This window comes from Schistocerca gregaria, chromosome 6 (genome assembly GCF_023897955.1).
Source record: "Schistocerca gregaria isolate iqSchGreg1 chromosome 6, iqSchGreg1.2, whole genome shotgun sequence".
Classification (NCBI taxonomy): Eukaryota; Metazoa; Arthropoda; class Insecta; order Orthoptera; family Acrididae; genus Schistocerca; species Schistocerca gregaria.
In genome coordinates this window covers 54,328,425-54,355,570 of record NC_064925.1, presented here as the reverse complement: position 1 = coordinate 54,355,570, position 27,146 = coordinate 54,328,425, and the positions used below count along the sequence as shown (strand labels likewise).

At 45.2% G+C, this 27,146-nt stretch overlaps 1 protein-coding gene across 1 annotated transcript in view; it reads left to right on the top strand.

The window, feature by feature from the left end:
* Positions 1-27,146, top strand: part of LOC126278721 (microtubule-associated tumor suppressor candidate 2 homolog) — a 538,837-nt gene that overhangs the window by 212,308 nt on the left and 299,383 nt on the right. The window contains exon 6 of the mRNA XM_049978996.1: positions 12,624-12,728. Within this exon, the coding sequence (XP_049834953.1) occupies positions 12,624-12,728 (105 nt within the window). The remainder of the gene's footprint in view (positions 1-12,623; positions 12,729-27,146) is intronic.

Sequence of the window (27,146 nt, the reverse complement as noted above, 5' to 3'; positions counted from 1 at the left end):
AGTGCGACAGTAATTACTGCGCTGACGTGGCGTGTACGCTAGAGGTGATGCCAGTCTCGTAACGTTTTGGTCGGACGTTATACACAGTTACATACATTATAGATAGCACGTATTGGTAGCATTTTTATATGCTTGATGACGAAGAAACGCAATTTTTCAGTCATTTTGAGTTTTTTCTAGAATGTTTAGCTCTTTGCGTCACACCACACATTTTTACAAAACTTTAAATTAGATTGTATTTTCTGATTCTAACGGTAAATATTTTTATTTCTGACAAACACTTTGTATGAAGTGCTAAGTTTTATGCACCGTAGAGACGGCATGAGGCTCTCACTATGGACACGATTTGTAACAAAAAGGTTTTGAAGATGACAGTTATATCTGTCGAAATCGATCTTGGCTATTAAATACCAAATTAGAATTAGTTCCCTCTCCCTAACTTCGATCCTGCATACTCTGTCGTGTAGCAGGATTAGCGTAAATCGCAAATGATGAATCGGAAGAAAGGGGCTCTAATGCCAAAAGCTTTAGAATAAATGGATGGATGCGTAGGAAAAGGAAAGTCTCCAGAGCGGTGAAGTTTGTCTAATAAAAAACTAAGCTCCGGTACACTACGCTGAAGTCTTCATTTACCTGTTTCTCTTGGAGTTTTATCACTGAACAAGACAGCTGAGACACTGCTGGAACACTGAACTCTAGGTCGGCAGGGTGCCGGTTCAAAGCACCATCCAACAGTTAAGATTTACGTTTTCCGTAGTTCTGCTAAGTGCTTAAGGCAAATAGCGTGGTGGTTAGTTTGCACAGGGTACTGTCGATTTATTTCTGTATCTCTCCCCTATACTAGATTGTGTTCAGTCTTGAATGATCTCATTGTGGGCGCAACATTAAACTCTAATCTTCATTCCTTTGTGCTGTCACTTTCTGGTATTTATGACAACGTTCGAAGAAAGTTCTTCCCAAGCGTTTTCAATTGGAAACCTTCAATAATCAGCTTTGGCAGCCAGCAACTACCGTCTAGGTTTCCGTAATACTACGTAAACCTTCCGTAATGCCCTGTTGGGCTTTCGTGTCAGTGAGCGTCGCACAGCAGCTGCAGGATACAGCCGCCTGCAGACAACGTCGGCGCACGCGCCTGTCACTTGCGAAACACTTTTCCTGCGAACTGCTGGCCTCGCGGAATTGAACCGCAGACCGCGTATCGTTTCGCAGCCCACGAGAAGCGTATAAACTTTCATACCTGTGCCTTTCGCTTTCACTGCGGATGGCGGACAATGGAGTAATTTGAAAGAAACTCAACAGATCCTTCAAGAGATATGCTAACAGCCCTCACAGGCCGCCAATAAAATCAGACGACTTCGAATTGCGTAAATTCCATTCGCAGGAGTGACTCGATCATTACATCATCAGTAAGAAAATTCGTGCATCGAATTTCGTAAGTGCGGCTAGCTCTAACGAACTAAATTTTATAGAACTGGAGAAGAGGTCTTATCAATTTATGCGATCGTAAGTAGTTCATATGCAAGGGGTCGACAGAGGATCATCAGCTGTCTTGTGATAAGAAACCAATGGTCGGAAATGAATATTTCAGGCGGTAAGCAATCCGTGTGAGGCCTGTCGGTAAACTACTGATCTTTAACGTCGCGAAGCACCTGTGTGAACAACGCCACACCCACGTAACGAGGCTGCGGAGCACAAAACCAGTTGGTGCCAACCTCTGAAGCTATTGACCACGCCCCCTTAAGTTCACGCCAGCATATCGACCGGCTTCACCACCCACAATTCTGGAACAGTAATTCGGACTTGGGTGTCCACGGCTCTCGATGACTTCTGCTACTCAAACTGTTTTCGCTTCGCAGTGAACTTCACTTGGAGTGCCGCGCCGTTCTCGAACCACGTGCTGTCACTGCCGCTGCGCTGAATCTACCGCCTGAACGGATTGGTAAACACTGCTTCCCACGTCGCCAATGGTAGCGCTATCTTTAAGAACAGCACGCACTTGTCCGTGATGGGTCAACGGCGGACTGCACAACAGTCGACGATCGATGGTGCATTATTCATTATGGGAACACGCAGACAAGCGCTTAACGTATGAAACAGGCGGGCGCAGCGCCCAGAAGGTCGAGGGAATGTACGCAGAAAAGTTTCACTACGGGGATCAGTTTGAAGGAAAGAAATGTGACGACATGGACAGAAAATGGACCGTTCAGGGCACAATCAGTTGGCAAAGGTTGTCGACAGTTTTTTTTCCGCTTAGTACAATTTGAGCAGATAATATTAGATGAGGTGCGAGGAGATTCTCGAAGCATCCTTTAAGTTCTCCGTGAAATCTAAAATTCAAAGAACTAAGGGAACAGCAAATACTTCAGTGTTGTGAATAGCGTGTGCAAGCACTGGAGCCAAATGAATCTCTATTACTAATAACTCATGTCCTACGGTGGAGAACACTGCAATCCGCGGTTTGAGACACAGGGCAGACGGTATGAGCCTGCATTGTTCCGAGAGAGTACGTAGAATCGGAGTTAGGGAGAGGGGACTAATTTTAATTTGGTATAAAACATTCAACAGCCAAGATCGGTTTCGACAGATATAACTGTCATCTTCAAAACATTTTTGTTACTAAACGTGTCCATTGTGAGAGCCTCATATAATGTTGTCTTTACGGTGCATAAAACGTAGAAATTCATACAAAGTGTTTGACAGAAATGAAAATATTTACAGTTAGAATCACAAAATACAATCTAATTTTAAGTTTAGTAAAAATGTGAGGTGTGACTCAAACAGCACATCGTTTTAGAAAGAAAAAACGACTTCAAAATTGCGTTTCTTCGTCACCAACTATATATACTAATGCTACCAATACGTACTATCTGTATTGTATGTAAAAGTGTTTTAAATTTGTCAATAAAGAACTAAAAACTTTTTCAGACCATTAGTTCAAACGAAATACTCAGTGTGGTATCTTACATCATTTAAATGAATTCGACCCAGAATGGAAACAATCTGCTTTTTCGTTCGTAAGAAACCCAACATTCTCCCGTAAGCCGTAGTCCAGGGTTGTAGTTCGCACAGCGTCGCTGGTTCCACAATGACTCTCCGCCTCACATACGTCCGTGAGTCACAGCATTGTGGCCAGCCATTATGTAGAGCGGAACTTCGCTAGGAAGGGCTGGGGCACGCGAAGGTAACCTCAGTCATGTACAAAAAGTCGCAGATATCCAAAACGTATACGCACAAAACCATTTTTTTGCTGCGACGTTAAGAGTTACAGCCCTTCCATTCTGTTGACGCTATGAATTAATCAGCATTGCACGTGGCAGCCAGATTTCCAGAGTCCACTTACAGTTACTTACCTACGAAAGTCCACGTACTTCCAGGACACAGATTGATGATAATACCCTCTTCCTTGTCTCCCGTTTGAGACAAGTGCACTGGAAGTAAAGTCACGCGCCGGAGAGACTACGCTGGTACTGTGCAACAACTCCCCAGCACTGATAACGGTCCCAGTACGAAGAGGTGGAGTGTCGAAAAGTGTCTGCAGTTATGTTTCAGTGAAACCATTCATTAATTAATGATTAGATCTCGCAAAGCAACCAAATTCCTGGGTTGTGTGGTGCTACCTTTCACCTCCTGTTCCAGATACTTCCAGATGTTTACAGTTGTATTAAGAACCGGTGATTAGGCGGACCAGTATGAGGTGAGATACTGCCTGTGTTTCCGTCATGCCGTTAACTTATGTACCACTGCCAAAAAGTAAGACGTCGTTTTCCAACATGGAATGGTCCGCAGCATGCTCACCGTAAATATAAAGAACAAAACACAACACTTACTTGCTGAGAAGGCTGACATATAAATCCGGGTTAAGGATCACAGTAACCACGCGGAACATTTGCAAAACACCATAGACCCGCTTCTGGAGTGAACTGCAGCCTGCATTCCATTCCAATGGATAAACTGGGATGTCGTAGAGTCTTTATATTCTTTCTGAAGGTTTACCTCGAAAGAAATTCACCGCAAACAGGTATGTGTAAATAAGGAGTGTGGTCTTTCATTTGCGACAGTTTATAATCAGCAGGGGTTTGCGCGGCCATCACAGAACTGCGCAGCCACAGGCTCGGATAGCACAAAATATGGGTTTGGGCAACCGGCGATTAAAGGTTTAGTGTGTCATAGCTTTTAGAGATTTTAGTGCAGGTTTTTTTTTAACAAAGATCAAAACCAAAATGAGAGAGAAATTTCGCAGATAAATGGTTTAAACAGTTTCAACTTATTTTGTGCACAGATTTGTTACTACAGATGTGACTAGCGTTTACCACTACGCGCCAAATAAAGTTCGTTGCAGTCTCTGGATGGTCGCCGATAGCAGAGCTCATGCAAAAGACGAATTCGATTGTACCTATCGGAAAGGTTATATCTAATATTATAATATGTGCGACGTGAAAGGGATGCTTCGCATTGATTTCATTGCGAAATGGAGATAACAGCTGCCAATACTATCTGGCTTTTGGGTCAACGAGAGGATGGCTATTGCTGAAGAAACATCATCAGATCAGTCTGGCCACCGACAGAGTTGACTTTGACACTAGGAAAACTGGTTAGTTTTCCAATTTATTCACTTTCTCCTCGTGCCCATACAGCCATCTGTCGTGGATTGTCAGTTACGTCGATACGAACGTAAGGACAACACAGCAACAAGACTCCGAGCGGAGAAAATCTCCTACCCAGCCGGGAATCGATTTCGGGCCCCTTAGATTAGCAACCTGCCGCCCTGACCGCGCAGTTAATAAGACTGTCGAGAAAACTGATGAATTTGCAGTTGTGTTGGTGAAAGCCTCTCCCTGTTCACAAGGTCCGACACCCCTCCCCCCCTCCGGCCACCTATTCCCAAGTGTAAAGAAGTTTTCAGATTCGAAACATTTTGAATAAAGAAGAGTTTTTAGCAGCCATAGGCGGGCTTTATTCAGATTTTCCACGGTAACACTTAATAGATAGATTGCACTAGCTGGAAAATTAATGAAATTATTGCTTTCTGACTACCAGGTACAAAACTTTCCGCACTGCGTTCGTAACTTAATGCAGAAATGGAGGTTGATGAGATGGGTAGGGTTGTACGGAAGCTGTTGTCGGGCCAGTGATACACTGCTGCCAGTAACGAATGAAACTGAAGGTGGTAACTCCACAAAGTACAGGTGGTGATACTACGTCGCTGGTGCTGGATCACGAACCGAGTTGCGGGTGGCGAATTCCTGTGCGCCTTTCGTCGCTTCATCTGGCGCAGGAAGTCGCCAGAGAGCGAAGCTCCGCTTTGATGGCTCACAGAAGGCGGTTTCTTCGTCTCGCTGGCACGCCATCGTCAGGACGGCCGTAAAAATAGCGCTCCGGTTGCTCGCTGCCGCGCGCGTCCGATCTGCCCGTGAAACGCGGCCGCTGCGACCGCTTCCAATTTCACGGCCGCTCTCTCGGCCCCCAGGTGTGCCGGTCGCGGCAGCGTGTGCTGCTATTGCACGCCCAATCACTGGTCGCGTTTGAGTTGCAGTAGTCTGTAAAAATTCGTGTTACTGGCAACGCGCAATCGCGTTAAGGACCGAGGTATTCATCTACTTTTCACAAACCTTCAGTATGCACTCCACCGGGCACACCACCGACATCCAGTCCATATCACGTCTGTGACGCCATGTCTTGGCAAACCATCTCGGAAAACCATGATCTCCATTCCCATTTTTTTGTCATCAGTCTTCTGACTCGTTCGATACGGCCTGCCACGACTTACTCTCATGTGCCCAACCTCTTCACTCTTCATTTCAGAGAAGCACTTGTACCTACGTCCTGAATTGCTTTTCTTTTTTTTCTGTCTATCTTCTACGGTTTTTAACGTCTATAGCTCCCTCAGTACCGTTGGGGTTACGTCATGGTGACTTAACGCATGTCTGTCATCCTGTTTCGTAGTGAAGTTTCTAATAATGAGAACGTGGAAGAAGCAATCTACATTTAACTTGAAAAAACTTAGCCGGCCAGGGTGGCCGAGCGGTTCTAGGCGCTACAATCTGGAACCGCGCGACCGCTACGATCGCAGGCTCGAATCCTGTCTCGGGCATGGATGTGTGTGATGTCCTTACGTTAGTTAGGTTTAAGTACTTCTAAGTTCTAGGGGACTGATGACCTCAGAAGTTAAGTCCCATAGTGCTGAGAGCGTTTTTGGACCATTTTTTTGAAAAAAACGTAAGTCAGGCTCCCAGTAATAAAAATTTATTATTGACAGTTTCAACTGTCTGAATTGATCGTCATCTTCTAATGTTGAAAAAAAAATTCTGTTTTAAATCATGTTCCATTATGATTTGATCCCTCATGCCATGTCATTATGGTGGAGAGTGTAAGCATATTAAACATCGGTGTATCAAAGTAAAACCATATGCAGATACAAAGCATCTTGTGTCAATGGGCATGTTCACAGACATAGCACTTCACTGAGGAACGCACAATATATAATAAAAATGCGGATTTGTACAGATGTTTACGTTTATACGACATGTGGTAATTGAACTGAATAGTCGTCCGGTTGCCACTTCCGTCAGTGATTTATCAGTTCCAAAGACACGTTACCTACCACGACTTGTTCGTTGCTAAGTGTCCTAAATGTCTGTGAACTCTAATGGCTAGTTTTCACCAAAATCAGTCAAGTCTGCGGCAGTGGACGAGGCGTAAACTGCAGATGCACTCCTCTCGTCCACACGGAATTATGTGAGGTATCGGACACATGAAAAAAATAGTCTGATTGCAATTTGTTCATTTACCAAATAATATTTAATTGATTCGGTCACTCAACCTTTCTGTGCAAGTCGTTTTACCAGGACCTTTGACACTTTCAAGTTTCAGTGGACCACAGAAATGAATCTGTAGCGAAGTGCTCGTCCACTGTCAGATCTGATGGATTTTGACGAAAACTGTTCGAGCTTAAGGACGCAGTTCGACGCACGGGGTGGGTGGGGCAGCTGCCGCGGCGCGCCGGCCATCAGCGATATTTCTGTCCAGCGGGGCTCCAGCGGCCTCCGGGCCGGCGATGGCAACGGCACGCCACCGTCAGCTTTATTTCCGTCCGTCGCCGCGCCGCGTGGCGTGGCAAGAGGAGTCCTCCAGTCTGGATCCAGGGAAGTGCCCAGTCAGGCAACTTGCCTCCAACCGTTGACCTATCCTGTACGTTTCCTCTCCGGTGCCCCTTCACTGGTGATAAAATCTGTCCATAAGCGCATCTGGGAAAAAAAGCTTCCCACTGGAGACATGTCGATAATACTGTGTAGCTCAGCCTCTAGCCTCAGTTCAGTGAAGAAGCTACACGTTGACCTTCAGCTCGTATAGAGACAGACATTTTAGAAGGGCCAGATCGGGTGATTTAGTGGGGCAGACGCGTTCGGTAGGGTGCCCGAGTGCTCGTCAAGCGATGGGTGTGTGTGTGCAGGCCTGCGCACGCCGCTGTTCGCAACCATCTCATTCAACGTTAGTCCCGAAAATGTGCTGGTGTGGACTTGGAACAGACAGACGTATCACGTGGGCCTTGCAATTAGACTTCACCGAGTCACGTTGCCCGCTTACCTTGCGTCTTGTCCCCCTTTGCAGACGAGACTGCACTACAGTCGCTCCATTGATTGCATTAACCTCCACGCTACTGGCAATGAATAATTGCATAATTTTCACGTATGCTATAATACAGTGGGCAAATAAGTGACCCGCAGAACAGAGTTCTAGGGTACAAAGAAAAAAAAGCAGAGGAAAGGAAATACAGTACCCAGCTGACTATAGCACATGTTGAAAGTGACCACCACTCACCTCTTGCCACTTTTGGGCCCTGGTCAGTAAGATGCTGAAGGCAAATCGAAGCGGAATTGCTGGAATCGCTGCAGTCTTATCCGAAATGTCCTGCTGCAGTTCTTGAAGACTTTAAGGACTGTTGCGATGCCAACAGCTCTGTCAGACGTGAAGATCGTGTAAATGTGTTCCAAGGGACGGGTGTGGATCACGTACACGTGATGTGGTTACATGCACACGTTCACGTCCAATCATATCCGATCGTTCGGGTCGCTTTTATTTGCTCCACCCTGTATTTGTAATTGTGCATTGTCACTCACCGTTCATGTCACTCATTTTTTCTTTTTTTTTCATAAGCTCTATATATTATCGACACCCAACTGAAAAAGAATAGATCACATTCTCGGCCCCATGTACGCTGAAGCGCCAAAGAAATTGGTATAGGCATGCGTATTCGAGTAGAGATATATGTAAACAGGCAGAATACGGCGCTGCGGTCGGCAACGCCTGCTACTGCTGCTGCAATGGCAGGTTATCAAGATTTAATTGAGTTTGAAAGTGGTGCTATAGTCGGCGCAAGAGCGATAGGTCACAGCATCTCCGAGGTAATGATGTAGTGTGCGGATTTTCCCGTAAGACCATTTCTCGAGTATGCTGTGAATATTAGGAATCTGATAACACATCAAATCAATGATATCACTGCGGCCGGAAAAACAGCCTGCGAGAATGGGACCAACGCCGACTGAAGAGGATCGTTCAACGTGGCAGAAGTGCAGCCCTTCAGCAAATAGCTGCAGATTTCAAAGCTGGGTCATCAAGAAGTGGTAGTGTGCGAACCATTCAACGAAACATCATCGATATATTGGAGCCGAAGACCCACTCCTGTACCCTTGATCATAAAGCTTCACGCCTCGCCTGGGCCCGTCAACACCGACATTGACCTGTTGACGACTGGAAACATGTTGCGTGATCGGAAGAGTCTTGTTTCAAATTGTATCGATTGGACGGACGTGTACTGGTATGGAGACAACCTCATGAATCCATGGACACTGCATGTCAGCAGGGGACTGTTCAAACTGGTGGAGACTCCGTAATGGTGTGGGGCGTGTGCAGTTGGAGTGATATGGGACCCCGGATACGTCTAGATACGGCTCCGGTAGGTGACACGTACGTGAGCATTCTGTCTGATCACCTACATCAATTCATGTCCATTGTGCATTCCGAAGCACTAGGGAAATTTCAGCGGGGTAGTGCGACACCCCACTCGCCCAGAATTGCTACAGAGTGGCTCCAGGAACATTCTTCTGTTTAAAAACTTCCGCTGGTCACCAGACTTCCCAGACATGGACATTGTTGAGTATATCTGGGATGCTTTGCAACGTGCTGCTTAGAAGAGATCTCTATCCGCTCGTACTCGAACGGATTTATGGACAACCCTGGACAATTCATAGTGTCAGTTGCCTCCAGCACTACTTCAGACATTAGTCGAGTCCATGCCACGTCATGTTGCGGCACTTCTGCGTGCTACACGATATTGGACAGGTGTACCAGTTTCTTCGGCTCTTAAGTGTATATATTACACCGTACGTCATCAGGGTGATTAATGTTGAAATAATGTTCCAACTACTATGAGCCTGTGTTACGTATCTCCTCCTGTGCTCGTCTCCACTATCAGACTGACGCCAGCTTTTCGTATCAGTCTGTTCTCGTGTCTGTTCTGCCAGTCAGAGGCCAGATAGGCCATTCTTCTTTATAAAAACATGCTATGGACAGCCAGTAGGGACGAGGGACGCATTTGTCCGCCATTTCACGTTATCCATCACGCACCCAGTGAGTTATTACGACGCAATATCTATCGCCGACGTCATCCCTCTTTGCACAACATTACAGCAGGTATCATCATAGGACCAACTAGCCAAAAACGTAACATAACATGCTGACACCTTGGAGGACGGGAGTGTCAACGATGAACTAATTATGAAGATGTAGAAGAAAGCCCTCCCTATGTATGACGATCGAGAATGTTTATATAAACGTCCTTGTTAATAATCAATGCTACCTGAATGACTGGGTTGAAGTTATGGTTCGAAAAACACGTCCGTACCATCACGGAACAACCTTCGACCGGAACCAATTCCCCCTCAGGGCCTCAGCATTCGTTTGCTGAGTACAGGCTTGGCGACCCCGGGGTTCCTGAGCTGGGGATTGGTAAGCGCCACAAGGCCTCTATCACCGTAAGCTCTGGTCATACTTCAACGACTGCCGTGCAGAACGGGGGTCTTCGCTTCACCGCCTGGACGGCGAGTAAGGTACACACCTCAAGGTGTGCTGCGTGCTGAAGAGGTGAATGGCTGTTTCATATTTATTTTTCATATTGATTTTAGTTACTTGACAGAATACAAATTTTGAGAGAATGATTAAAGAAACTGTAAGTCTTCTCCCACAAGAAACTGCGAGGTGAGTTGTTAAGCAGCTTCTTCCTCTCGAGCTTACAAATTTCTTGCTCACCCAACAAATGTGACGCATTTGTAGAAGAATGACAGCAAACTGGGAAACTTAAGGCGTGATCGTATATTAGCTTAACCAGTCGCCTCAGCAACTGTTACTTTCGCTAATGTTTCTTTCGGATTAGTTCTAGAAATTGACAACAGAAGGCAGTAGCTGTCTGGAGACAGGTAAGATGATGTCCAAATATTGTTCTCATACTAAATAAATCCAGATTTCGAGCTATCATTGGTTCGCACGTCGAGAAAATCTCGGCCCGAGCTATACTCGGGCGCGGCCTTTAGAACTCTGTGTTGCGGCCCGAGCTGTGGTCGGGCTTGGTCGCAGAGATTCGGCGCTTTGCTGGTACTGATATAGACAAATAGTATTTTACCCGCAAGTAATGTCGTCTATCAAATTGTTTCCAAGCACTGTGAAACGAAATGTGATAACCATGAAACTTTAACAAACAGTAAATTCGCTAACGTAGTGGTGGGGGATCCATTCCCTCAGTGGGACAAATCACAGAATATACTAATAGCTTGCAGTCAGAAAGCAACAGAAGCCAGCGTCCACCCTGCCCAGTCATGGACTACAATTGACAATAACAGCAATGTCGCTGTTGTGGAAAATGGTTTATCAGTCTCCACTTTTAGAATACACTATGCATGTAAGCTCACCGGACAAAATGGTAGTCAGCCCCCCTTTAAAGAGCATGCTGGTTGCTTTGGATCACTGTAGATGGCGTGATCTGGTCCTGAGCGGTCACATGACGCTTCAGCGCTGACCTAAGTCATGTCAGTGAAGTGCTGTGTTTGTGAGAGTCATCTGTAGGGACTGCGCAGTAAGATGGGTACACGTACAGCCGTGAAAGAATGGCAGGAAGAAGCTACCGTCTTTGGACGTGCCCATGAACACACCGTGAATGAAACTGCCTTCTTTGTCGGTTTACCAACATGGACTGTCCAACGTATCTAGAAGACATCACACGCATTCATGTAACACTTGGGAGGCTATCTAAATGGTTTTTAGTGCGTATTACTCTTGAAAATATGTTACATATGTGGCAGTAAGGCTTTAAATGTTGTCAGAAATGGCCAGTTCGCTATGGCCGACATCCTTCTAAGTGGTCGGTCTTCAGAGAGTTGAACAGCTTCAAACTTATGATTATTTTACAAATGATTTAAAGTGCCCATTATTTGCTCTTGAGCACGTAATCGAGAAAAAGTGGAGAAAAGGTTTGAAATAATAATTGAAGTTCATTGGAAGTCGCTGAATGCTCTGATTCTCAAATACTGAGCGAATATAGTCTGGACATCTGCAAGTGGTGACGTACCATGCCTCGAGACATACATATAGTTTGTAACTGTAGCACTGGTCTTACTGCGTGGAAACTTTCGTATAAACCTCTCGATGAGCATATTATGTCTGTATTTTAAATATGTGAAATGCCGAGACTGAATTTCTGTTGCCGTTGGGTGCCGTTTCATAAGCAACTAGCAATAGGGCTGGGTTTTGTGCTCCGGTATAGCTGCTAGGAAATATTGGCTGTAGACCTATTTCGATGTCAGATTCACCAAATTCGCATGTAGTTTGGCTGGTATTCATGCTCTTGTTTAAGAAGACTTGAAAATAAAACTTTAGCGGAAATCAGGCAATTGCAGTATGTCCAAACAATATATTCAGCAAGCTTACAGTTCAGCCGAAATAATGACGACGTTGAAACCGCCTTCGAAGATCTTGTGTGATCGTTCAATTACGAGGTGAGGTCGATGACAGAGGTGAAATAGAAGTCTGTAGTTAGAATCTCTTTCGTTCTTCTCAAATGTAATGTTGTGTGCGAATGTGGTTTATAGGTGTTACCTTCCACTTTTTAAAACGTGTCATAGCATGTATGTGGTGGATCTCATAGTGCACACGTGGGGTCATGAGCACGCGCGCACACGCGCACGCGCACGCATTGGAATGACGTACTTGGTTAAATTAACAAGTAGATGATGATGATGATGATGATGATGATGATAACACAACACCCAGTCCTTGAGCGGAGAAAATCCCCGACCCAGCCGGGAATCGAACCCGGGCCCTTAGGATTGTTATTGTCACGCTGACCACTCGGCTACCGGGGGCGGACAATTGACCAACAGTTAGTATTGTTTTAAAGAAATAAGCAAAGTTTATCTCGTGATTGCAGCTGTACTAGCAATGTAGAAAGAGTATATAACATCAGAGGATTTTATTTTCCTCTGAGGAGAAACATAACGGTAAGACTTGGACGTATTCGTGTTTTCGGAAAACTTGTAGGACCGTTTCTGAGGGAATATTTATATGTTTTGTTGCAGGATCAGCGAAAAAGCGAGCAGATACGACTCGAGCGAACAGCCCACTCAGCGATGGGTCCCTCAACTCATCCGCGTCACACCAGCCGGCGCGCAGGCAGAACCAGCGTGAGTACCCGCTGCAAATTACGTTAGCCTAGCCGCAGTCCGCATGCGTCACCCTTCTCGCTTCCGTCTGCTTGACGAGCATAATCAAGCTTCACTGTGTGTGTGTGTGTGTGTGTGTGTGTGTGTGTGTGTGTGTGTGTGTGTGTGTGTGTGTGTCACAGTTAATGTCTATACGATTGACGTTCATTACATGCAGATTGAACATTCACTGTACTAAAAGTAAGAGGTAAGTGCCTTTTCAGAAAAAATAGCAAAACTGGTGTTACTACTATTGTTAAGTAGTGTGTAAGAGAAGATCCTAAGGGAATAAAATAAGTGACAACCTAACTATATCGACAACACCATGATTATGATTCTGGTCTTCGGCAGCACAACAGTAGCATTTCGGAGGGTGGAAGGCGTTTGGATGTTGTTGCTGAAAGTTACAATCCATTCAGCCCAAACATTTACAGTAGCAGAAGACTTACTTTCTACCACTGTTCTATGAAAAAGACGGTAATATGCACTGGAACAAAAATGTGGTAACACAGTAAGAAACTATAACATTTATTAATAGTGTTGGTACAAAACTTCACTTAACTTGGCTTTCAGCTCGATGTGTGCCAACTGACGTCCTGTACCTAATACGATGAGACTCTAAAAAACTTGGAGCCGTGTCGTGTCGTTCGACGAGTTGCGATTTTCCTTTTTCTCGACTGATGAAAGGGGTCAGAGTACCGACAGCGCAACGAACCGTTAAAACTACGGTCTGTGGAGGCTTTTAGTTGAAGCCGAGGTGCCTCTGCGATGATGATCTGAGTGCCGTATACCGTTCATTTCATTTACAGCAATGGGTGCTAGTCGCCTAATTTTAAAAAAAAGCATACGCAATGGCAGGGACAGTTTTATTAAATAAAATGCACTAGTTTTTCGTCTCTTTGTCCGTAGCGGCTCCTGTTCGTATGATATCAATGTTCTCATCACTTAAGCACCGCAATTTACTAGATACAAGCTGTCCGGAAGGTTGAAACCACGTCACGTCAGTCAAAAATGTTATTAGTAAGTATACGCAACCGTTCTACACGTTATAAAGAACAGAGTTACAAAAAATCCACCCTCTTAGTGATATCTGGCTCCCTAAAATCTTGCGTAGAACAACTTGCGCGTCATTCAAAACGGATCTATAAACATACGATGGTCGTGAAGTAAGTAATGCATTATATTCTCGGCCAGTTCCGGTTGGAAGGTTGCGGAATTTGTTGCGAGACATCGTAAAATATTCCCCCCATCAGCCCCTACAGTTACAGGAAGTTATGATAGGTGGCGGAGCTATGCATAACTTTCAAAATGGCGTCTGTAAGGGAGGCGCATCCCAAACAGAGCTGTCAAGAGTTTTTTTTGCCTGAAAAACAGAGCATGGGAAGGGGAGGCTGGTGAAGGTAATAGGTGACAGTGTAGTGGGTGGTGGTGGGATCACACATGAAAAAATTCCTGTAGTAGTTGGTGCTAGAGCTGCACCTTCTTTAGATTGAAGTCAGCTGATAGGTATACCTGCTTAAAGGAAGTCACTGTAACTAAGGGCTCACCTTCAGAGGACGTCATGTTTCCAAGAAGATTTTCATCAAAATATAAGAGATGATAGAGATAAAGTTAGTGAACTGCTTATAGATGTTGACACTGAAATTAGTATATCGGTATACTACTTAGATTATTTGACAAATGGAAAGCTTTCTTTACCAGGATACGGATTAGCTGGCTCTTTCTCAAGGAGTTCCCTGCGGTGTGGGTGGGGGTAGTGGCGATACACACAAAAAAATCCATTTGAGTCCAGAGACGTATCACGGCACTCTACTGAACAGATACCTCAGTATTATGCAGGCGCAGCTGAATTTAGGGAAAGTAGACTTCTAACTGCTGTTGTTTAAAGGTCCCCTAGCTCTGACTTCGGAGCATTTCTGCTCAAGCTAGGGAGGTTTCTTATTTAAATTTATAGGAGCTACCAGAAATCAGCTACATGTGCTGGCTTCAATATAAATACTGTATATCATTGTGCAAGAAAAAGGATGTTGGTAGATATCCTATATTCCTGTGATCTAATCCAGAGCTTCTTTTCTTCTCCTTTTTCTTCTTTTTCTTCAGTTAGGGTGCAGGGGAACAGTTGCACAGCCATAGACAATATTTTAATCCATTCTTCACTACTAGATGGGCATTCTGTTAGTAAAAGAGTGAATGGCCTTTCAGACCATGATGCACAAATTTTATCACTAAAAGGCTTTTCTACTCAAGTGTCACATATAATTACAAACGATGTAGGAAAGTTAATCCAACAGCAATAGAGTTTTTTAACCTTGTCAAGGAACAAGAGTGGTAGGATATTTATAGTGCCGATAAATAGATGACAAACGTAATGCTTTCCTTAACACATTTCTCATGTTCTTTGACAGTTGCTTTCAATTACAACGTCCTAAACGGAGTACTATCAATAAAAGGCAACCCGGGTGGCTGACTAGTGGGATAAGAACATCATGTAGAACAAACCGGGAATTATGTGCGCAACTCGTGGTCTGGTGGCTAGCGTTGCTGCCTCTGGATTACGGGATCCCGGATTGGAGATTTTCTCTGCCTGGGACTGGGTGTTTGTGTTTTCATCATCATCCTCATTTGTGGCAGTGGCTAGAGAGGACTGTGGAAACATTGGACTGCGTAACAACTGGGACTTAGTACGGGCGCTGACGACAGCGCAGTTGAGCGCCCCATGAACCGATCATCATCAAAGCGGGAATTGCATCAAAATGTTAGAGATAGGGTGCACCAGGCAGCAGTGTTGGGTCCACTTCCTTATTTATTTAATTGATGTGCCCTCTAGTATTACGGGTAACTCTAAAATATTTGTTTGCTGATGACACCAGCTTGGTGGTAAAGGATATTGTGTGCAACATCGGCTCCGTTGGAAATAGTGCAGTTCATAACATAAGTTCATGGTTCCTAGAAAATAAACTGATGCTAAATCATAGTAAGACTCAGTTTTTACAGTTCCTAATATACAATTCAACAAAACTTGAGATTTCAATTCCACAGAACGGGCAAATGATTAGTGAAACTGAACAGATCAAATTTCTAGGTGTTCAGACAGAAAGTAAGCTGTCGTGGAAAGCCCACGTTCAGGATCTTGTTCATTTCTTAATTCTGCTATTTTTACTTTTCGAACGCTATCTGAAGTGGGTGATCGTTCGACACGAAAATTAGTGTACTTTGCTTATTTTCATTGCCTTATGTCTTCTGGTATTATATTTTGTAGTAACGATTCCCATTCTAAAAGGATGTTTTTGGCTCAAAAACGGGCGGTTCGGATAGTAAGTGGTGTAAGTTCACGAACCTCTTGTTGACCCGTGTTCACGAGTCTGGGTAATTTGACATTAGCCTGTCACATATATATTGTGTGAAAAAAAGTATCCGGACACCGCCAAAAATATGTTTTTCATATTAGGTGCGTTGTGCTGCCAGGTACTCCATATTAGCGACCTCAGTAGTCATCAGACATCGTGAGAGGGCAGAATGGGGCGCTCCGCGGAACTGACGGACTTCGACTGTGGTCACGTGATTAGGTGTCACTTGCGTCATACGTCTGTACGCGAGATTTCCACACTGCTAAACATCGCTAGGTCCACTGATTCTGATGTGATAGTGAAGTGGAAACGTGGACACGTACAGCACAAATGTGTACAGGCCGACCTCGTCTGTTGACTGACAGACCGCCGGCAGTTGAAGAGGGTCGTAATGTGTAATAGGCAGACGTCTATCCAGACCATCACACAGGAATTCCTGAATGCATCAGGGTCCACTGCAAGTGCTATGACAGTTAGGTGGGAGGTGACAAAATTTGGAGCGGCTGCTGATAAGCCACACATCACGCCGGTAAATGCCAAACGACGCCTCGCGTGGTGTAAGGAGCGTAAACATAGGACCATTGAGCAGTGGAAAAACGTTGTATGGAGTGACGAATCACGGCACACAATGTGGTGATCCGATGGAAGGGTGTGCCCAATGAGCGTCATCTGCCAGCGTGTGTGCTTGTGTAGTGCCAAAAGTGAAATTCGGAGGCTGTGGTGTCAGGGTATTGTCATGTTTTTCATGCAGGGGGTTGCACCCCTTGATGTTTTGCGTGGCACTATCACACAGCACAAGGTTACATTGACCATTTTTAAACACCTCCTTCCTTCCCCCTGTTAAAGAGCAATTCGGGAAAGGCGATTGCATCTTCCAACACGATCGAGCACCTGTTCATAATGCACGGCCTGTGGCGGAGTGGTTAAACTAGAATAACATCCCTGTAATGGACTGGCCTGTTCAGAGTCCTGACCTGAAGCCTGTAGAACAACTTTGGGATTTTTTGGAACGCCGAGTTCGTGCCAGGCGTCACCGACCGACATTGATACCTCTCCTTACTGCAGCACTCCGTGAAGAATGGGCTGCCATTCCCCGAGAAACCTTCTAGCACATAATTGAACGTATGCCTGCGAGAGTGGAAGCTGTCATCTAGGGTAAGGGTGGGCCAACACCATAATGAATTGCAGCATTACTGACGGAGGGCGCTACGAACTTGTCATTTTCAGCCAGGTGTCCGGATACTTCCGATCACATAGTGTATATTCCTTACCGTCGTTTCTTGTCAACAATATTAGCTTACTCCCGAGAATAAGCAGCTTTCAATCTCTTAATACTTGGTAGAAATGAAACCTGCGTTTGGATCGGAATTGCTTAAGTCTTGTGCAGAAAGGTGCACAGTGTACTGCTGCATCCATTTTCAATAGGCTAGCATTAGGATTCAAAAATCTTAGCAGTAATACGCGCGCTTTCAAATCGAAACTGAAGAGCTTCCTCACGGGTTACTCCTCCTATTCAGTCGAGGAGTTCCTTGAAAAATGAAGCTGATTCTTGTTGTATCGTTGACTGCGTTTGCTTAAACTTATGGCCTGACTTTATTTGGGTTCATAAACACATTTTTACGTATTATTACTTTTCTGTTGTAATTTCAAGTACCGACACGTTCCATTACTTTGGAGATTTGCTCCTCAATTTGGTCCTACGGAATTTGACGTGTAAATAAATAAAAAAAAATATTCATAGGAGCTCGCAGAATGTCTACGGTGACCTGGTGGTGAACACAAGCACGGTGAGTCGTTGGGCGTTGCGTCTGTCACAGCAACAAGGTCGCGTAAACTGTCTGATATCCCGCGCGCCGCCCGGACGCGCACAGCTGTGACTACTGCAATGTTGGAACGTGCGGACACTCTCATTAGAGGTGATCGATGGATCACAAACTAACTCCTCGGTGCTCAATTGAACATCTCTGTTGGTAGTGTTGGCACATTCCTCCACCTGTTGCAGTACTCATAGGTGTGTGTCCGCTGGGTTTCTCGCCGCATAAGAGAAGACCGTAAAGAGCAGCGAAGGACTGGGAACTGCTTGCACGCTACGAAACTGATAGTGTGAATTTTTTGTCGATCATCATCAGAACAATAAAACACAGGTTCATCATTTCGAACCGGTAACAAAACAGCAACTCATGGAGTGGCCCCACACCAGCTCTTCTCCGAAGAAAAATTTCAAAGCCACATAGTGAGACAGTTAAGCCATGATGGCAGTTGTCTGCTGTTCTGAAGGGGTTACTGATGCAGCAAGACGTTGCCTCCGCCGTCGACCAGTAGAGTGTGGTACCATGTGGGCATACAGGCAGTAAGGTGGCTTTAGGCCGTCACATTGAACGGAGATTATGTTGAAAAATACGGTTTTGTAGCCAAAAGAGTGGAAAATAGTGTGGTGTAATGGAATCCTGAGAAAAGACGACCAGATTTCAGGAAAAAAAAGTTGCATTACTTGTTGAACATCTCTCGTATAATAGGAAATATCCCAAAGTGGAGATGCATGCATCCGAAACTTCAATGGCACATTATGTGATCTTGGATTACTTGCTGGCACATGTTACGTTATACGACATGTCGTGGTGTATCATGTCACTTTACTTGACACAGTGCATTATATTATATGACATTGGTGCTGATACAGAAAATAAGAAAGAGCGAGTATGTAAAGATGTTTCCAGTTAAATGTCTGAAGCTCCCCGATAATTCGAAAAGCTAGTTCCCTCGCTTATATCTGTAACTCTGCCCAAGCAGGACATACACGCCTTTTTTGTGTTACGGTAGGAGCATATTTTTCATTCTGGAGCAATTACGTTTACTTAAGCACTATGTGACCAAGCGCTGCCCTTTCTGCTATAGCTCCCCGGTGAGTACGCTATGGACACTCACGTCTTTCAACACAGCAGCCGTGTTATCAGGGCTACAGGCAAACGTTACGGGTTTGAGGAACACTGAAGCACGGTATCGCGTCTCGACTGGCCCGCTAGAACACGCAATTTCGAGCCCATAGGAAACGTATGCCGCTCCTTGCAACAGCGGGTGTAAGGGTGTATGTAGTAAACATCTGCTGCATTTTGGTAACTGTGTGGTACCCTATCAACAATGGCTGGCGTCTGCTGGATATGTGATAAGTAAACAAACTTGTGGACAACTTTTCTCGCTGAAATGAGCCTAGATGCAGCATTACGGTGGTGTCGCCATGGGTACCTGTGAGTAGTTTTTATGTTTGTTATTAGTACCTGCCTCTCCGTTTACCAGATTATTCTGCTCGACCGTGGGTTAGAACGTTTCTTTTACGTCATCAGCAAACAAGGGAATACCTCAGAATCTGCGTGTACAAAAAAAAATGACAGACGCAAAGAAGAGCGTGACCACAACACGAGACCAGCACGTGGCAGCCACGTGGCGTGCAGCTGGCGGCTGGCGGGCATCGTTGATGTGTGAGGGGCGTTTTTAATAACCAGAGAGAGAGAGAGAGAGAGAGAGAGAGAGAGAGAGAGAGAGAGAGAGTGGTAGGCAGGCTGCCAGCACGGCAGACGCCTCTCCAGACAAGTGGCGTGGATCTACGGCTACAGGAGGGTCTGACGCCAGACTTTACCTCCGTCTGGAAGCTCTTCCGTGTAACGACAAAGGTGTCTGACCATAAATAGTTCCTAGCGTGAGTGCCAGTTCAGAAAATATTTCCAGGGACCAACGAAATATCTCAAGAATACAGGATAGCGGATTGAGGTTTAATACGCGTCACCTTGCAGGACTGGATGTTCTGAAACTTCCAGCCAGTTAATTACCACCGTTTTAAGAGTGAGGCTGACAGAAGCAGCAACACTAGTAACACAAAACGTTGCCACCATGGGCAGTAGAAAACTGCTAGTCAGGCGCATTAGGCTTCAGCTGTTGAAACACCCCATTAGCTGTCAAAATCATTAGTAGTGAGGAGAGCTGCACAGTCAGTACTTGCTTAGTAGTAGCGATACAGAAGCGTTAGCGAGACATCAGCAATTGTAAATGAGGCAAGAGAAGTTCCAGAGTAAAAAGTAAAACTGGCAGTATGGAGAGGCCTAGGAAAACACTTCAAATATATGGGTAGCCACACAGGGAGAACGTGAGACGGGGTGGGATTGAGGCGCCAGAAGGAGAGACAGCATGAAAAGCTGGGCACTAGCTTCCATTAACCGTGTCAGTGCTGTCCTTCATAAAGAGAACGATAATCAGTCAAAACATGGCTCATTTTAAAGTTGTATGTCTGTAGATATACTCGAATACGCACACCAGGGGGCTCCAAACTTTTCGGTCCGCGGGCCACATTGACTCCTCCACGAAGTCATAAGGGCCAAGATCTACCTAGTAGGATTAAAGCACCCTAGCACTCCATGATCACCGTAATGTAAGGCTAAAGAAAAGATGAAATCGCAAAAATTTAAGGTTGCGGGAATAGCTAGCACTGAAACGAACAACGATTTTTATTTCATTACATAATTTTGATTGGTGGACGTACCTGACCGAAATTCTGGCGTATTTTATTCTGGCGAATTTCAGCGGCAAAAAAGTATGTCACCGCGAAAGCGTCCTGCAAAGTTAGCGAAATCTCAAAGTCATTGTTAGCAACACTATTACTGCAAGACGTGACGGAGGTAGAGTATGTCAATGCATTATTCCAAGCGGCGCAACAATAAGTTTAGTTATAAGGTCTTGTAACGAGTAGCAGAGCCAATGTCGCGGTGTATTGGTTGCGATAGGCCTCGAAACTCAATTGTTGGCAGTGTAGGTAGCATCTCAAATATTTGACGGGCCGTATACCGGGGGTGTCCGGCTGCTAACGCTGGTCGGTTTGCCGGCCTTCGCGGACCGGTTTCGGGCCAAGGGCCGTAGTTTAGAGACCCCTGGCGTACACCACTACAGTGAGGACCCAAAACATTGTGAGCACCTGGTTGACAGCGCGTTGGTCTGCCTTTGGAAAGAAATGCAGCAGCGACGGTGCGTGCCATGGATTCGACAAGTCCTCGCCAGGTTTCCGGAACCGTATCTGTGACCACAAGCCACCTACGCTCACCAAAGCAATTCCCGTGGATTAGGGACAGATGGTTTGTGGGAGTGTAGCAAGCGCCCAGTAGCGTCCTAAAAGCGTTCGATCGGTTTGAGATCAGGCAAATATGGGGGCCAAGCATGGTTCTGGCGTTGTGACACGGGCAGTTACCCTGCTTGAAGTTGCCACCGCCGTCGGAGAAGAGGTCAAGCATGAAGGCATACAGATGGACCGCAGTAACAGCTGTCGTCAAACGTTCGGTTACCGCCACGCACAACACAGACAGCCATTTTCGAGCACCGAGTCGCCTGGCTGACGTTATATCTGGACACGACCATCGACCTGCTGTAGCAAGAAACGCGAGTCGCCCGACCATGAGAAATGGTCTTACCGTTGATTCATGGTCCAATCTCGGTGATGCTGTGCAGTCGTAATCTGTGATGTTTTTGGAACAACGTAGAGGTTGTCTGTGGAACCTCGGCTTCATCAATGCTGTGCTCTGGAACACCTGTGACTGCTCCAGCATTGTACCTTGTTGTCAGATATACCACAGATCGCCGCTTATCTGCTGTAAGAGAGGTTAAGCCTTCCATTTACAAGTTCTGTGCTGAGGCGTCGACGACCAATACCTTGCTGCCTACTCGTGGCTTCACCCCATTTCCGAGAGACTTGCCCATAACAACGTACTTTCCGTCAGAGTCGCTTATCTCGGTGAACTTTCCGCCGCCAGAATGGTTTCCCAATAGTCTTCGCTCGTAAACTTTAGTTACCGTTCCACGTTTGTGCGCAGTACCACCTGGCGACAAAGAACTTACATTTGGTGGCTCCTGGGTGTGTGCATTCCCTTCAGCGGTCGTTCAGTGTGTTACCTTGAGCGCTAAGGCTCCATATTCGCCATCTAGCTGTTAACTGCGGAGTTACTGTTCAGTATGCTGTGATAGTGATCGCTGTGGAGTATTAAATTTTTTTTTTTCAGTAAGTCCTCATATAGTTCCCTAAATCGCTTGTTAACTTGAAGGACGGTCGTTAGTCAAAATGAACGGAGTAATGGACTCGGATTCATCGTACCCATATAACCGGACATAAGTTTCATATTGAGCAGAATATCTCAACAGCTGTTTCTTTTTGTGAATCTCCTCACTGGTGTTGCGTGCCGCCACGACTTCTCCTGTACGTGTCTCTCCCTATCAGGGTAGCACTTAAACCTAAGGTTATCCCCCTTTCTCCCTAACCGTACAATTTTTGCCCTGAGCTTTTAATGTCATCCTGTCTCTTCGAATAGTCGCTGATTTTGCGGACAATATTCTTGTTCCGTACAAGTTTAGTTAATTTTCAGTTAGCTTATGTACCACCACATTTCAGACGTATCTTTGTGCGTAGCTCACTTATTTGTACGAAGTTGATATACCGATAACACGAAAACAGTATAGTTTATTACAAATGGTAAATATTAACGCGATCTTAAGTGTAGTGTTTTATATAGCACATATGGCAAAATTATGAGAGTAATGTTGAATCTAAAGATAATACATAATCTGTGAACACCTATGTGCTATGTGATATTAGTTTGTCAGTTAAGAATTAGAAAATATCGATTAGGAATTGACAAATGTTCTGATCATTAGACGATTTTTGAGTGTCCCTAACCTTAATTGATTTTTGTATCATACGTCACAAAAATTACTCGAAATAGAAATCGAACACCGGACGGGCACAAACGCAAATTCTCTGAGGCATGTCGCCTGACATCTTAGCGGAAGCCAATCGTAACGAGGCATCGTGGTGCATTTTTCAACACAAATGTTTAATTCTTTCGTGGAAATTTAAAGAGTTATCAAATCACCCTAGTATGTCAAATTTCAGATTTCCTAGAGAGAAAAAGACCACCTCGTATGTAAAGCAGTGCCAAATACAGAGTAAAACTAATTTTCCTTTCCTTTCCTTTTCCAGAAATAAAGAATGCCACACAGACGAAAACTAGGTATGAAATTTCGTGGCAGATTAAATGTGTGTGCCGGACCGAGACTCGAACTCGGGACCTTACCTTTCGCGGGCAAGTGCTCTACCAGTTAGAGCACTTGCCCGCGAAAAGTAAGGTCCCGAGTTCGAGTCTCGGTAAGGCACACAGTTTTAATCTGCCAGGAAGTTTCGTATCAGCGCACACACCGCAGCAGAGTGAAAATCTCATTCTCGAAAACTAGGTATTTTAGACAGATGTTACTTTCGATCGGTGCATCTCTCAGTGGCATGGTGCTATTTTGGCCATTCGAGAGGCAGAACGTGCTGCACACAGCGGAACAGAGCGTGACAGCAGGTGGTGTTTGGTGGCATGGTGGGGGAGGGAAAGAGAGAGAGAGAGAGAGAGAGAGAGAGAGAGAGAGAGAGAGAGAGAGAGCGCCAGCAGGTGGGGAAAGTGGAGGAAGCAGTGGCTGGCCTTAGAGCGTCGCGCCTGGTCGCTCTCCAGGAATGCCGCCCCGCCAGACTACTGCCAGAGCGCCGCGCCGCGCTGCGCTGCGCTGCGCTGCGCTGCGCTGCGCTGCGCTGCAGTGCGCCGTGCTGCGCCGTGCTGTTATTGCAGCCGAGCCGGCGCAGCGCCGCCGTGCAGCCAGCTGTCTGTAACGCAGAACGCCGTGTCAGAATGCAGCATTAATCGCGGTGACAGTGCCGGCGCCTGTCGGGCTGCGGGTCCGCTTTGCACCAGGATGTGAGGCGCCGGCTGTTTCCGAACAACTGGCCACCGTAGCCGCGACCGCTAGCGCACGACGAGTCTGACTCCACCAGACCGGTGTCCTGCCGACAATTCTGCCGCAGCACAGAACTCGGGTGCATCAGAGCGTGCGAATGAAGTGGCGTGGCAACTGTAAACTTAGGCCTAAGCTGGCCTCGTCTGCGCAGTGCGACTCTTGTGGGCAAAACTGCACACAGATTCCTCGCGAAATTCCCACGCTGTATGGACCTAAGGTAGTGAAATGGTGCCAAAATTTCGAGCAGAGCCGAAGAGGCGTGGCTGGTGCTGATAGGGAAGGTAGACCATGATGTCCATGCAGTCGAGGGACTGAGTGGTTCTCGAATAGTGTCCGTGAGCACGCAGCGGATTTATGTCGAACAGGAATTAAATATTATCCAACCATTGCTTGCAGATCCTCGGTGACTATGGTGGAAACCAGTGCTGAGGCTGAGTCCTCGATCCCCTTAGATCGTTTGCTTGTCGATAACCACACCCATCTTGTGTACTGCCTGGCACGGAGAGGAAAGAGCGGCAGAGGCGAAGTTGGACCAGACACGGTTCCTGCCAGCACGTGATACAGCGTTTCCAATTTCAAAGATTTTCTTTCGGCTATGAAATATTTGGTCTGCTCAAATTTATACTTCTTTTTTTCCAGTAAGTTAGAACAGCAGTGCATTTTAACATGTCAAAAAGTTCTGTCCTTTTTTTTTTTGCGGCATTATATCAAAGTGAAATTATTTGCGCTTGTGATTTGTTGCTGTTTTCTGATACTGACGTCAGCTTAATAAGTTGCGGGACTGTTGCAAAACAAAATACAAAATACAAAATTGCTGAATTTATTGTATCATTGCATTCACTCTCAGCACGGATTACTGAAGAGGCTCTGGAACACGTTAGCAAAAGCTTCTACTGGGAATTCTCTTCATAAGTGGCGTCACATGCCGTTCAAGCGATTCCGAATCCTCAAACTGTCCCCGCTTGACTGCAGATAAGAGTTTGGGGGATGCCCATGAAGTCTGCGGATACCAAATGAGGGGGGGAATATCGGTGGTGGTGGTGAACCGGCGAGGGGGGGGGGGGAGGGGAGACAAGACTTAAAAATTACCGTTTTTCACACAAATCACTTAATTAGTTTTGAGACGCGTTATGCCACAACTACTAAATTTTGTTAGGTGACACAAAAATGTATTATAATCCAGGTAATTGATGGCTGTCGGCTCAAAACTTAGTAAGTTATACACAGATTACTTTCATACTTGAAACACTAGCTTGACTCATGATTACCTTCAAAGCAAGGTTTTTTGTAGTATCAATATGATTATATATCTGGCAAGGAAAGCGTTTCTGAAGAAGAGAAATTTGTTAACATAGAGTATAGGTTTACGTGTCAGGAAGTCGTTTCTGAAAGTATTTCTATGGAGTGTAGCCTTGTATGGAAGTAAAACGATAAATAGTTTAGTCAAGAAGAGAATAGAAGCTTTCGAAATGTGGTGCTACAGAAGAATGCTGAAGATTAGATGGGTAGATCACGTAACTAATGAGGAGGTACTGAATAGAATTGGGGAGAAGAGGAATTTGTGGCACAACTTGACTAGAAGAAGGTATCGGTTGACAGGATATGTTCAGAGGCATTAAGGGATCACCAATTTAGTATTGGAGGGCAGCGTGGAGGGTAAAAATCGTATAGGAAGAGATGTAGGTTGCAGTAGGTACTGGGAGACGAAGCAGCTTGCACAGGATAGAGTAGCATGGAGAGCCGCATCAAACCAGTCTCAGGACTGAAGACGACGACAACAACAACAACATGGTTCTGATACCTTTTCGAAATGTACGAAGATTTTATCCTTTACGATTACATTTGAAATGTATCTAACAAAATGATCAACACGTTAGGAAATAAAGCAGCGAAATATTAACAATATTTTTATTCATATGCCAGTAATATTTATTGATACTGAATGTAAAAGTCTGCACTAGGAAATAATCGGAAGTGAGGATACTGGTGGTTATAACCAAAAATAATCAGTCTTGGAGCCTTTGACTAATCTTCGTTGAAAGCGATAATGCAGAGAACATATCGTAATGCATAGTGAATTGTACGCATTACCGTACGTGGCATTCTGTGAAACGAAACAATGCTCCAGGAAGCGCTCACTTTAGGTACGCTGATTGCCTTAAGAAGACTGTGACGGGGAATTTGATACCACGACAGCTCGAAAGTGTCTCTTAAGGTGAGTACGCACTAGTAAACAAAGTAGAGCGATTACCTGCAGACATTGTAGAGGGACTGTCTACAGGTATGTAGCTAGACGATGTACTGTATGTACACCTCGTCTCATGCACACACTTGAATACCTTGTTGCTCAATATTTGCTAAATACGGCTGACTTAGCTGAGATCAGGACTTGTGCAGTGATAACGTATGTGGACGAGGAGGTACGTGTCGGCACCTGAAAGTTCAGAAATTAAGCACTGAATCATACTGATGTACCACGCTAACAGAAAGCAAGGCTTTTGTTTCGATGGTTGAAACGATGTATGCGTGAATATACTATGATTTGAGATTTCTGGCGCACAGCCATTGACCCTTTACGGTTATTCTTTTTGTTTCTATTTCACGCGTATCCACTGTGGTTACAAGCTAGGGGCGTTTCATGTTGAAGATTGGTTGAACGACTCATGGCTGATAGGTCAAACAATACTGCTGATACTTCTGCCGTCTTAGTCACAGCTGTTTTCGTTGCTGGGCTCAGTAGACGCCTCTCGCTTCTGGTAGCAATTTGGGGGGGAAAACATTCGTTAGGTTTCGACATTCCGCGTTTTTCGTCAGAAAATTCCGCCATCAAAACTGAGAGCAATACTAATACGTGGACGCACCGTCGTTTTGTGGTGCTAGATTATTACAGTAACATGTAGCATGTGGTACTGGAGGACATTGATGCTATGTTTCAATAAAGGTGGGACTGAAGTTCAGTAACGGCATGTCACAGCAGACGAGCTGCCCCAAATATTATTGGCTGGATTGTCTGAAGACGGCGTAAATGACTACACTATTAGTTATTGCAGTTCTAGATGTCTTATTTCGAATACACTGGAAGTTGTCGATTAACCACCTGGAACTAAACCACCATCAATGAAAGGGATGTGACTGAAGAGGGCGGTAAATATCGTATTATAGTATACGTGCCTTGTTATTTATTAACGGGTTGGGTATGAACGGATAGATCAATCCTGCAAGTAAATTTGCTATCTTAGAAAGGAAGAAA